Source organism: Melanotaenia boesemani, chromosome 1 (assembly GCF_017639745.1).
Source record: "Melanotaenia boesemani isolate fMelBoe1 chromosome 1, fMelBoe1.pri, whole genome shotgun sequence".
In the NCBI taxonomy this organism is placed as follows: Eukaryota; Metazoa; Chordata; class Actinopteri; order Atheriniformes; family Melanotaeniidae; genus Melanotaenia; species Melanotaenia boesemani.
Window position 1 is genome coordinate 43,310,696 of NC_055682.1, and position 13,970 is coordinate 43,324,665.

A 13,970-nucleotide genomic window follows, 5' to 3' on the forward strand; every position below is an offset into this window, starting at 1 on the left:
TGAATAGAGCCGAACATCCCATCACTAGCACAAACTGAGTTTCTGCCTGACTGTACTCCAGAAAGTCTTATTTAGACCTGTTTTTTAAGGATTCTGCCATGTTGACGGAAATCTTTATTTAAATAGCCCTTTTCATGCATAGAGCAGCTCAAACAAAAACTAAAATAACAGAGCAAAGCCCAAAGGCCTAACAATGATATTAAACTATTAAAAACATCCAAACCAGACAATGAAGGTAAAAACAAGTACAAGGAATAAGTAAACGGATAAATAAATAGCATCAGAGTAAAACTGCTATAATCAAGCAGGTTAAAAAGTTCCTAGTAGATAGAAGCTGAATAAAAAGAAGCCTGGATCACCCGAGAGAGGAAATAAATGATAATACTGGATTGAGTTTCTCAGCTTTATTGGCAGAAGGCTCCATCCACCTAAATCCTCCGTAGAGAAGAAAACCGCCTGCATCATCCAGTAGACGCCAGGAACTAAAACTGCTGCTTATTTAATTTACTGCAGGTAGAAAAGTGTGAGGCTCATGTTGTGTTTATGGTAGTGTCAAAAAAATCGATTCTCAGATACTAATCATTTCCAAATTTGTTGAGGTGAGAAAGCATGTGAACAGGGAATAAGTTTTCACTGGTTTCCCATGAAGAAGCCTGGATTCCTGTGATGCCCCGGTACCTGGTTGAATACACAACTGTTACCAGTAAACCTACTTCACTGCACAGCCCGCATTCTGCCCATTATGTGCATAAATTACAAAAAACCTTACCTGAGCAGCAGTACTGCTGCGGGCCGTTCCCCCATCCAGAAGACCCTGTCCCATGTCCCGACAACCCCGCCCATGTCCCGACGACCCCGCCCATGTCCCGACGACCCTGCCCATGTCCCGATGACCCCGCCCATGTACAGACAACCCTGTCCATGTCCCGATGACCCCGCCCATGTCCAGACAACCATGTCCATGTCCAGACGACCCTGTCCATGTCCAGACGACCCCACCCATGTCCAAACAACCCCTTCCATGTCCCAACGACCCCGCCCATGTCCAGACAACCCTGTCCATGTCCAGACGATCCCGCCCATGTCCAGACAACCCCTTCCATGTCCCGACGACCCTGCCCATGTCCCGACGACCCCGCCCATGTCCAGACAACCCCTTCCATGTCCCAACGACCCCACCCATGTCCAGACAACCCCTTCCATGTCCTGACGACCCCGCCCATGTCCAGACAACCCTGTCCATGTCCAGACGACCCTGCCCATGTCCCGACGACCCCGCCCATGTCCAGAAAACCCCGCCCATGTCCAGAAGCATTCGGAAGAGGCTCGGTCGTTGGGAAGAATCTGATGGCATACGAAAGTTATCTTTAGAATTGAATCATCAGAAATGAAGTTGTTTCTTGTGCCATGTTAAAAATTTGAATTTGGCTTCGTCTCTGCGAGAGAAGCTGATTCTGGGCGTGAAGCTGCCTTGTTACAGCAGGGAACCCAATCCACCAGTGTTTTTAAATGTCTTTTAATTAATTAATCTAGTGAAAAGCTACATCATCTTCACCAGTCTGTTCACTTGATCCAGTGTTGTGAAGAAAAGGACTTTCATGTAAAACTACTGGCTGAAGTTCTTTTAGTTTTGTATTTTTTGCACCACAGTGAGCAAACTTTGCATGAGCTAATGGAGCTTTAAAATGAAGCGTTTATCTTTCAATGTTAATGTCTTTTCTTGTTTTATTAACATACATGTATTTTTTGGGTGTTCTAGCCTTTACTGAAACCAGCGGGTTGCAGGCTGGATGCTGTGGGTGATCCTGCACGACTGCTGGACCGCAGGGCCGTTAGGAAAAGGGGTTTTTCCATCTCTATCGTATCGATATCAGTATCAGGTATCGAGCATCATCCTTAGTATCAGTATTGAGTTGATAGTATCGCTGCAACCCCAGGTCACGTTTGGTTGGTGTCAGATCTTCTGACTGTGGAAGACCTCACATGCTCCCACACCGCTTCCCTTCTGTTTACATACAGTCTGTGCACGTGTGTGTGTGTGTATGGTGTGTGTGTGTGTGTGTATGGTGTGTGAGTGTATGGGTGTGTTTTTGGATATGTGTGAGTATGGTGTGTGTGTGTGTGTGTGTGTGTGTGTGTATGGTGTGTGTGTGTGTGTGTGTGTGTGTGTGTGTGTGGTATGTGTGTGTATGGGTTGTGTTTTTGGATATGTGTGAGTATGGTGTGTGTGTGTTCCAGTGGGTGTGGTGGCTTGTTTGAAGTGCTTGCTTGTTGCGTGTGTGTGCGGTCAGACACTGAGGGATGGACGTAGACTGCGACAGGCCAAACAACAGGTGTGTCTTTTGAACGCCGCCATACGAACGCCCTCTTTACCTTTAGCTCTGCTGATTCTTGTTTTCATCCACTGAAGAAAAGACTTCCCCTCCTCCTCGTCGCTGCCTGTCTTTCATGTGTGGGAGACAGAGACAACCCTTCTCTGGGTGCTTTTATGTCTCTACTGTCTCTCGTCATTGATGCTGTCATTTCTTTACTTAGTTATGACTGGGCCGGAGCTTTGCTCTCTTACCGAACGCCTGCTAATCACAGCCTTCCACCTGGATGTGAAGCTGGATGGCATCAGCTTCATCACAGCAGACTAAACACTGCTGCATCTAACTACAAACATCAGTTTAAAGCTGTTGTTCTCTTATGTAAATGCCCTTTTCCATCATTTAATTACATTAAATAATATTTAAATCATGTTTTACAGTTTTTACGGAATAATAAGCAAACCCGGCTCTGTGCTCCAGGTTCGATGCTGACGCTGTGAAGAGCGTCAGACTGAAATCAGTGGTTAAGCTGTGAAATCTTCACCTGTGTCAACACGCCGTTTCAGTGTCAGGTCCAACACTTGATATCACCATTTTTATTTAACGCTTTCATTTATTATACACATTTAAATATTCATTTTAAATGGAAAATGGAATTTAATTAATCATTTATTTATTTACAATTATTAGTTCAGACACATAATTAATTTTTTATTTAACTGTTAAATAAAGTAATTATATATATCTTATATATATATATATATATATATATATATATATATTACAAATATTTTAAATAATCATTTAATTTATTTGTCTAACTGTTATTTATTTATTTGTTAATTAGAAAGTGCAATTTAAAGTTCCTCATAAGTCTTATATTACAAGGGTTTATAGTACTGGTATAATAAGTATTATTCCTTAGTCCTTCTTTTCACCATCACTGCTCTTCTTTAGATGAGAAAGCTCAGCTCTTCAGGACACTGATGGTAAGAACAGGACTAAAGCCACAGTCACAGCCGGGACTTCAGTCCGGTCCAGGTCCAGGTCAGTGCAGGGCCTTGTCCAGAACCTGGAGGAGCAACAGTACTGGCGGTGGGCGGTGTGACCATGGAGATGGTCCCTGCAGAAGCTGGAGAACCAAAGAAGTGGCTTTGACCAGGTGAACCCATACATGCAGAAAAAATATTTAGAATATTTTAAAAATAGCTTTATTTTTTGGTTTATTTCATTTAATTTTAATTGGACTATTATGTGTAGATGTAAAGAAAAAAAATTAAAGTGGGATGAATACCTTTACACCCCACCGCACAAGATGGTTCCAGGATAATCAGATCCATGGATGGACGGATGGACAGATGGATGGATGGATGGATGATGGATGGAATGCTTGGATGGATGGATGGATGGATGGATGGATGGACAGATGGATGGATGGATGGACGGATGGATGGATGGATGGACAGATGGATGGATGGATGGACAGATGGATGGATGGATGGACGGATGGATGGATGGATGGACAGATGGATGGATGGATGGACGGATGGATGGATGGATGGACAGATGGATGGATGGATGGACAGATGGATGGATGGATGGATGGATGGACGGATGGATGGATGGATGGACAGATGGATGGATGGATGGACAGATGGATGGATGGATGGATGGATGGATGGATGGATGGACAGATGGATGGATGGATGGACGGATGGATGGATGGATGGACAGATGGATGGATGGATGGACGGATGGATGGACCTCTGTCGCAGGTGATCGTTTCATCTGAAAGAAAGCTGAAATCTTGCATTGATGTAACTCTTTAAAAAGCCTGAAAATGATTGGATATTGGCTCCAGCTCTGTAAAATCTGGGAAAATGTGCATGGAAAGCAAAGTTTGTGTTCTTTTTAAATCTTTTATTCACTGTCTTTGCTGACTGGGAGAACGGGGCTGAAGGTTCTGGATCCAGTGAATAAGCTGCTGTGCTGCCCAGCATCAGAAAGTGTTGCTTTCAGTGGGTCAGGATGTTTCCACTGCAGCGAGGCGAGTCTGCCTTTTATCTGCTTTCTACCTGCTGGGATTCCTTCAGCGACAAACTCAATCAGCATAAAGACCAACTCGTGTGGTTCAGATCGAAATGTGGCATGTTGAATCCATAAATGTGTTGTGACTTTCACTCTGAGGAAAGCAATGACGTCCTCCAGCTCGATTATTTCTTTACTTTTTGTGTTCCGCCATTTTTACTGAAGAACTCTGAGTTTTCTGACGTGTACAGAGATGCTCTTTCAGTAGGTGACACGTGTGTGAATGTTCAAAGTTGCTCCACCTGCAGCAAAGTTCAAAGCTTCTCCACCGGCTGATGATCCCAGTGAATAGAAACTGGAAGGCCAGGAATTTATGCCAAACCACAGGCGGGCGTGGAGCACCGCAGCAGATGTTTGCATGCATGCTTCAGGCTGAGGGGGCTTTGATGATGACCCTGCTAATAGATACACTTCTAAAAACAGTTGTTTCCATGGTAAAATAATCTGGAAAATGAAAAGAAAAGTCATTCACCAAGTGTTCCACTGACTGAAATCTAGTGGAGACACAGTTTTAAATGGCTGTCTATGGCAAGGCAGGTTTATTTATACATGGCACTCCACATACAAGACACATAAAACATCCAAGGTCCAGAAGAAACAAATGAGAATGATAACAAACTAAAGAGAATAAAACAGATGGAATAGAAACTGTAAGTAAAGTCGTCATGACCGGGGGCGGGGTTAGGGGTGGCTACTTGGGCACAAGCCCCGGATGTTTTCTGAACAGCCCCAACTCTGAATTTGACTTTTGAGGGGGAAACAAAGTAACGTGCAGTACCGGCGTCCAACAGAGAGGCAGCAAAATAGCCTGCATACAGCGGCACGCATGGGAGGACTGATGTCAACATGGAAATTAGAACGTTTTTAGACAAAAAACCGCAACATAGAAGGAAAGGCAGTTTATTTGTATAGCACATTTCATGTACAGGACAATTCAAAGTACTTTACATAAAACAAAGGCATTACAGACATTTAGAAATACACTCAAAAAAACCAAACTAAGTGTCTGTTACATTAATCTAAGTCCAACTTGTAAGTTTTATTAAATAAAATCATGTTTTGTGGTTGAACATTTTTAAATCATGTAGATTCAACATAATATGCAACTACTTCAAATTTACGAGAAGAATTTATGTTGACGCAACGTAATTGTCATATGTTCAGATTGCAAATCACTTCTGTTTACAACTCCAGAGCAGAAGGTGGCAGTAATGAGCAAATTCCTAATCAAGAGTCTCCCTCAGTGAGAGCTTCGAAGTCCGCGGTCAAACGTCTCAGGCAAACAGACAACAGTTCTCACAAGTTGGATGAAGGTAAGTTTAATCGGTTAAACAGAAAACGTAGGTGTGCAGAAATGTTATCAACACTTAGTTTTTGTACTCTCTGGCGTTTTAGATGTGATTTTTGTTACTGGGCGCATTAACAAATCCGACTGCAAGGTACATAGCTAGCTTGGCGCGTTAAGCAGCATTCTGAGGTCGACAGTTAAAAGGCGCGGACTCCTTTACAAAACCTCTGAAATAGTTTATGTACACCCGTTGGCTCTGACATGCAAAGGACTGTTATTTGCTGGAGTTGAATGTGACCGAGGCTGTGTTGGCACAGGTATATGTATGTTGAACTGCTTCTATGATAATGTTTCTACTTTATTCTGTTGCTGTTAACATTTGTAGCTCCCTTACTGACAATGTGTTGTCACCACATACAGTAACAAGAACTGATTTTGCCTTAAGTCTGTCAATCTTTTCTCTCTCAGATCATTCAAGAAATTTGACTTCACGAATCCTTTGTCATCTGACAAGTGTCTCCACATCCATTTGCTATCCTCCCGTGAGAGCGTTCAGTGTCCTTCGCCAACAGTTCAGGAAAAGGGAGTCATCTGCTAGTGTCAGGTTTCTGAATTAAATACTGAAGTATATGATTAAATATAGTGATAAGCTTTTTAAGAACAAGTAAGTTTAGAGGAGAAGAAAGTAAATGACAGATTTTAAATATTATGTCCAGATATGTTTGATTTTACTGTTCTGTGTTACTGATATGTGGAAGTGTAAGGAGTGCAGTTTATCTTTTTCTAGTAGATATGATCTACTTAAACATGGACGACTACAGCACCGCCTATGACAACGTTACTCATGCCCATATATAAACTGTCCTTGCAATTTTAAGACACTAAATGCTTTGCACATACATTTATATAGAGTTCACCCGAAGAAAACTTGTCAGGAGCTCCTGGAATTGCAAACGTTTAGTTGTCCTTTCTGCAATTGTAGCAATCTTTCTACAGAGAGGGATTTTTTCCAACATATTGGCATTCATTTTAAGAGCCATGAAACTGTTACCTGTGTGTTTGGGGATTGTACTTTCAAAACTAATATCTATGGAACTTTTCACTCCCATAAGAACAGGAAACACCACCCCCATACATTAAAAGATTTTAAACCAGGTATAGTGACAACCACATTTTCACAAGAATCATCTGACAGTGCACAGGAAGATACACTTATCCCTGATGACTCTGCAGAGGAGTTAAACAGTGCATCCCCCAGTAATGATATAGATGAAAGCAAGATCCTGTCTGATGTAATTAAGCAGAATTTTGCTGCAGCTTTGCTCAAACTAGAGCATTTTTCACACGTGCCAGGCACAAAAATTGATGAATTTCTAGAGGAACTGCACTATTTATGTTCAGCCACAACTCCTCTTTCTGTAAACATTATTGAAGCTGTGTTTCAGAAACATGGATCCACACCTGACATGTCCCTGATAAAAGAAGTAGGCACAGCCCTCTCCACGTCGCATCCCTTGCTAAATGCTATAGGGAAGGGTGGCTCTTTGAGTACATCATATCTCCGAAAGAAGTTTTACATTGAAAACTTTCATGTCATTGAGCCAATCGGGTACATGCTCCATGAAAAAAACAGCTTTCAGTATGTATCTATACTGAAGAGTTTACAACAGCTCTTTGAAAGGAAAGATGTTGTGGATAAAGTTGTTGAAAACCACAGAGCACATCAGAGTCATGGGATAACTGGACAGCATACTTACAGATCATTCCAGGATGGCTCACACTTCAAGGGAAATAGTTTTCTTTCGGGGGGCGAGTTGCGAATTTTGCTAACTTTGTACATAGATGATTTTGAGGTATGCAATCCTCTGGGTACTTCAAGCAGCAAACACAAGCTTTGTGGAATCTATTGGAGTCTGAGCAATTTGCCTCCAGGCTCACATTCAGCACTTTCCTCAATTTACCTGGCAATCCTGTGCAAATCTAATGATGTGAAGAAGTATAGTTATGATTGTGTCTTGCAACCTCTTCTTCAAGATGTAAAAACCCTTGAGCAGGATGGACTTTTTGTTCCATTACTTGGTAAATGTATTAAAGACACAATTCAGGTTGTTGCAGCAGACAACCTTGGTGCTCACAGTATAGCAGGTTTTAATGAAAGCTTTACTGCTGGAAACATCTGCCGATTCTGCACAGCAACACAAGTGGAGATCCAAACGAAAGGCGTGAGATCAGGTTCATTTAATCTGAGAACTAAAGAGCTACATGACTCTCATGTAAATTCAGCACAGCTAAACAGTTTGGGGTTTGGGGTTAAAAGACAGTGTGTAATCACTAAAAACCTTGCCCACTTTAGTGTTCTGACAGGTTATCCCCCAGATATCATGCGTGATCTGTTAGAGGGCATTGTGCCTGTAGAACTTGCACAATGTTTGTCACTGCTAATGTCCAAGAAATATTTCAGTCTTGAGCTTCTGAACAAAGCTATCCTTAGTTTTTCCTATAAGTGGTCAGACAGGACTAACAGGCCTCACATAATCTCACACACATTCTCAAAAACAATCGGGGGGAATGCTCATGAGAATTGGGCACTGTTAAGATTTCTTCCATTCATGATTGGGCATCTCGTTCCAGAAGATGACATGGCATGGAAAATTCTAATGGTTTTAGAAGATGTTGTAGAGCTGGTAGTTGCTCCAACACACACAGAAGACTCCATTGCTTTCCTTGAGTGCAAAATTTCAGAGCACCGCAAAAGATACCAAGAACTCTTTCCTAATGTTCAGCTTCTACCCAAACACCATTATCTGGAGCACTATCCTGCACTCATCAGGAAGTTTGGCCCTCTTGTTGGTCTCTGGACGATGCGGTTTGAGGCTAAGCACAGTTTTTTTAAGCAAATCATTCAACACTCAAACTGCTTCAAGAATGTGCCCCTCTCGTTAGCTTCTAAGCATCAGCTCATGATTTCTTATCACATGAGAGCGTCTAGTTTTGAAAAACCTGTTCTTGAGATGACACATGTCTCAACAGTTCCTGTAGATGTTTTGAAAAATGAAATTGTTGACAATATTGAACAGAATTTTCCTGGTACAACAGAGGTACACATAACTAGGTCTGTATCTACCAAAGGTATGAGTTTCAAAAAGGGCATGATTGTAGCTCATGGGTCTACAAGTGGACTTCCTGACTTTGGGCAGATTGTTCAAATGTTTGTTATTCAAGAGAGACTGTTTTTTATGGTTAAGAGGCTTTGTGGGTGGTATAGTGAGCATTACAGAGCCTTTGAGCTCACAACATGCCCCACTAAAGACATGGACCTGATTGAGTTTAGTGACCTAGCAGATGACTACCCTCTGGCAGACTACTGTGTTGGAGCTCTCAGAATGGTGACCTTAAAAAGACACATACATGTGTAAGGTATGATAACATTCTGATTAAAGCTTAATGTTAATTGGACTGTAACTACTCTCAGAATTGAAAACAATCTGACAGACCAGAGGACAAAAAGTTAATGTAGACATTACATTTAATACAGCATTGCAATATCATGGACTGCTGCTTAATGATATTGGAAAGACTGCAGTGTTTAAGATAATATATTTTTATCAATTTGTTACACACTAGTTTTCCAGTTTAAATGAAATGCCATCTGTCATGGTTTTACTAACCTGAGATAAAAGTTAATCTTGTACAAATTATAACTGTATTTATTTGGTTTCATTCACAGATTGTGGTGAAATGGCTGCCCCAGTGAGGCTCAGAATTATCCTTGGGGAAAACAATTCCCAGAGACTGACCTTGCAAGATGGAATTCCGGAGACTGTTGATGAGATTGTTCAGCACATAAAGAGGCAGTGTGGGGTGGAAGCCCACTTCAGGCTGCAATTTATGGATACTGAGTTTGATAATGAATTTACTAATTTGATGTCAGTGTCAGAGATCCAGGACAAAAGTACCTTAAAGCTGGTCTTTGATCCAGTTGTCTCTGTCCTGCCTTGTGGCTCTCAACCCCCTCCGGCATCTTCTCCTGCCTCATCACAATCCAGTAACGTGTCACTTTCATCTGGCAGCTTGTATGATACCGATATTTTGTCTACTCCTGACTCAACTTCTTCAAGATCCACTGGATGGCCTTTAGTTTTTCTTGTGCCCCGATTTCCATATGATTGTGAGCTGCAGCTGGAGAAAGCTAATGCTGCATTCAAAGAAAGTGGAACTTTATTGAATCCTGATATTAGGCTTAAAACTGCCATTCTTGACAGTTTAGCTGAAGCGATTGTTCAGTATAAAGTTTACCCCTCAGACAGTGAGTTTGAAGAGGTTGCTGAAGCCCTGGTATCATCCCATCCATGTCTGAAAGAACCAGGCTCTGCCACTGGATATGGTGGCTGGAAGATGAGCCTTAAGTACAAACTTGCTAATTACAGAAGGAAGCTGAAGGGGCTTGGATGCCCAGAGGTTGAATTGAATTCCCTCACCAATAAACCTGCAGACAAATGCAGCCCTGCTTATGGTGTGAAAAAGCCAAGAAAGGCTGAAGTAAATTACTGTCCGACCTACCCATCTGGTGAATCTGCAGAGACGCTTGTAAAGATGAGAGAAACCCTTCTTTTAGAAGTAAGAAAAAAGAACAATGAGGGCACAGTGGCAGCAATGATGAAGAAGACCTTTGCACACAGAAGACAAGAAGTTATTCGTGATGCACCCTTGATTGCTGATTTCAAGACCAGATGGCCAGCTCTCTCTGTGTACGTGTGAGGTAGGTGCATTGCGCATATCCACTTCTGATAGGGTTATGCCTTAATGTCTTGTATTTCATATCAGCCAAACAAAATATGGGCAACCCATTGATGTTACTCAGTTTTTAGTGAAATATGACAATTGTTGAACTTGTTGGTCATTTCAATGCTATGAAGGGTAAACTGTTTTTGTGTATCTTTTGTTTAAGCTAACTGCTGAATTTAAGAGGATTACAACCATCAGTTTGCTGTCAAAGTTCTTCTCGATGGTGGATGCTCACTCTTCAAACCTGCTGAAGGTGTTTGGCAAGAAAGGCGACATGCAAGGAAGAAAGATTAAGAGCATTCTGATACCCATAACCCAGGTATGATGATGAAAACAAAGCTCTTAAACTGTACAACCTGAATATTTTAAACTTCATCAAAGGCTTGCTTTTATTCAACATGTTTTCATGATTAAATGTCTTGCTTGGACTGTACTGTACTATTAACCAACACTGTAGAATGTTCCTTTAGTTGAGATTAGAAAGCGACCTAATATTGATAAATCAGTTGATATTGCAAGACTGTTGGATTTGAAAAAAATGTCTCATTCAGTGTTGTATTGAGTATGTGAGAACTACCTAAAATCTGGTTTTATTTTTTTATTGTCTGCTGTGCATACTTAGACTGATGCCATTGATGTCAGAAGAGAGTGCATCATCAAAGCCCTGTGTCTGTACCTGAATGAAGAGCCTGAAAACCTTGTAAAAGAGTACAAGGTATGTAATTTAGTATTAATTATCCTGCCCTTATTCTGCTATTTGTAAACAAATATAGCGTTTATAATATGATCGTTTCAATGTATTTTTTTTTTTATCATCTCTTTCCCTCCTTTTTTTGTGAAGAACACTGATGGTGAGGCTTGTGAAGCTGCAATGATGGAGACAATGTTTGGAATCTATGTCATTCGCAAAGAAGGTGCAGAGCCGGATGATGATCCAGAAGATGTAGGTGTCGTCCTTGAGGGCGTGCAAGTTCTGGATGAGTTGGGAAATGTACCACTTGCTGTGGTGATGCTCTTCGCTCTTCTATACGCTCTTAACCTCAGCTAGCCTCTGGAGCTGAGATACACCTTTGAAGCTTTGCAGAAGATCATCATGGAGCTTGATGGAAATAGACTTTCAAAAAAAAATCAAGCGCTAAAAACTCTATTAACTCGTTAGTCATCCTCCATATGACCTACAGCTCCTATAGGAAGGCATTTGAGTATTTGCTTTTAAAAAATGGTAAGCTGTGTGTTTTAATGCTTCCTATTTTGCTTTTGAAAACAGTACAGTTTGAAATATTTCTTTTAAAAAAATAAGGCAGCAAGTGTTCTGGAAACAAATTTTCAGATTCAAAAGCATTTTTCTTTGCAGTCAATTGTCGGGACCATATTCTGCACATACCTTTGTAGTCAGCTGAGACTACTGTTTGTCAGTTTGTTTTTGGTAATCAGAAAGCTAGATGCCTTATGCTGGTTAATTGTTGAATGGTGTGGTGTATATGTACAGTGGTTTAGCATGTATAGGAATACATGTTGCAGTTGATAGCCACTCTTTAATAGTGAAATAGAGATAGATTACCAAGCTGTCTGTCTTAATTTCTGTAGATTTATTTTACTGACATGAATACATTTTATGTTGCTGTTGAATGTGAGATGTTAACTGGAGGCAGACTCAACATGTGTTCAAGCAGCTGCTGGAAAGCCAGTTTTATCTTTTCCGGTAAAGTTTTATTGCAACAAATTCATTTTGTTTTGTCTTTCTTTTCCCCAAACGTGACACCCACCAGGAGTAAACTATGTTAAGGTGTTTAAGTCGCTCAAGTACTCTTTAAAAAAATGTGTATTTTTTTAATATTATTGTTAGGCTCATTTTTATATGATAAGATAATATATTCGCCTAAAGCATATATGATGAATCAGTTTAACTTTGTGTTGTTGGATTTGCACAATTACGTATTGTAGTTGTACTATTTTAAAAAGTAGTTGTAGCTACCCTATTAAATGAAGTTGAGCCTAATCAAATCATAAACGTTTATATAGCCCAAGAAGATTATGCCAGATATTACTTTGGTAAATATGTTACATTTACCCTTACAATTCTAGTTGGACTTAACAATGATAATTAGGTAACAGTAACACCATTACATCATGTTGACCGAACATATTTACATTTAGTTTGCTCTGCAAAGCTTTTTAACGCTAAATGAACATATCTTATTTCGGTGGAAATTCTTTCCATAATTTTATTATGTTCAGTGAGCAAGTTATTTTTTGAGTGTAGTAAAAGGCATCAACACATAATCACAATAAAATAATAAATTACATTAAAATGATTAAAAGCAAGATGAGTTAAAAAGTTACCGTACAAATTTCATGTATAGGCGCATGAGAAAAGAAATGTTTTTAACCTGGAATTTAAAATGTCTACGTTTGGTGAAAGTTTAATCTCCACTGGCAGTTTGTTCCATTTGTTTGCAGCATAACAGCTAAATGCTGCTTCTCCATGTTTAGTCTGGACTCTGGTCTGGACTCTGGTCTGGACTCTGGTCTGGACTAGTTGACCAGAGTCTTTAGATCTAAGAGCTCTGCTAGGTTTATATTCTCTGAACATATCACAGATGTATTCTGGGCCTAAACCATTCTGGGATTTGTAAACAATCAGAAGGGTTTTAAAATCTATTCTGTGACTGACTGGACACCAGTATAAACTGGAAACCAGTGTAAAGATTTTAAAACTGGTGTGATGTGTTCAGATCTCTTAGTCCTGGTTAAAACTCTAGCAGCAGCGTTTTGGATGAGCTGCAGATGTTTAATGCTCTTTTTAGGAAGTCCTGTTAAAAGACCATTACAGTAATTTTGAAAATCAAGACATATCTTTTGAATTGTGTTTCACACGTCAGCAACACGTCAGTGGACGTTTCTGAGGAAGGCTGCAGGTGACAGCCGACACATGTCGGTATGTTAGAACATCCAACTATTATTGTCTGAATAGAATTAAAAACCCTCATGTTCTAGTTCGTTCCAACTCCAGCACACCTGATGCACATTAACTGAACTGCTCACCAGTTCTTTGCAAACCTGTCAACGAGTCATTCATGTGAATCAGATGTGACCTGCAGGACGTGCCCCCCGAGGACCAGGATTTAAAGGGTAAGGCTTGAAAGCTGTCAGAATGTTCACAGATAAGGAGGATAAAGTGGTTTTCACCTTGTTCTTCACCTTGGTGACACGACACCTACATGCCACCTAATCCAATCCAACTTTATTTATAAAGCACTTTAAAACAACAAAGCTGACCAAAGCGCTGTACACAGCCCTGGGCTTAAAATCGAATTAAATAACATACTAAACAGCATAAAAACAATGAATGAACTAGCAGCAGTAAAACACAATAAAACAATAACAAAAAATAAATGAAAAATAAAAACATTTAAAAACACTGAAAAAGTCAACAACTCAAGCTGCTTAAAAGCCATGAAAAAAGGTACATCTTCAGAGAGGATTTAAAAGCAGAAAGA

At 40.4% G+C, this 13,970-nt stretch overlaps 1 protein-coding gene across 1 annotated transcript; it reads left to right on the top strand.

Annotated features, from left to right (window-relative positions):
* Positions 1 to 5,677: 5,677 nt before the first annotated feature.
* LOC121652780 lies at positions 5,678 to 10,443 on the top strand. Its single transcript, XM_042005826.1, has 3 exons — positions 5,678 to 5,710; positions 6,154 to 6,289; positions 9,413 to 10,443. The coding sequence occupies exon 3, from the start codon at positions 9,424 to 9,426 to the stop codon at positions 10,441 to 10,443; it is 1,020 nt and encodes a 339-aa protein (XP_041861760.1). The 5' UTR covers positions 5,678 to 5,710; positions 6,154 to 6,289; positions 9,413 to 9,423.
* The last annotated feature ends 3,527 nt before the right edge of the window (positions 10,444 to 13,970 follow it).

Coding starts and splice junctions, on each gene's coding strand:
- LOC121652780 (XM_042005826.1), top strand. CDS start 9,424: ATGGCTGCCCCAGTGAGGCTCAGAATTATCCTTGGGGAAAACAATTCC.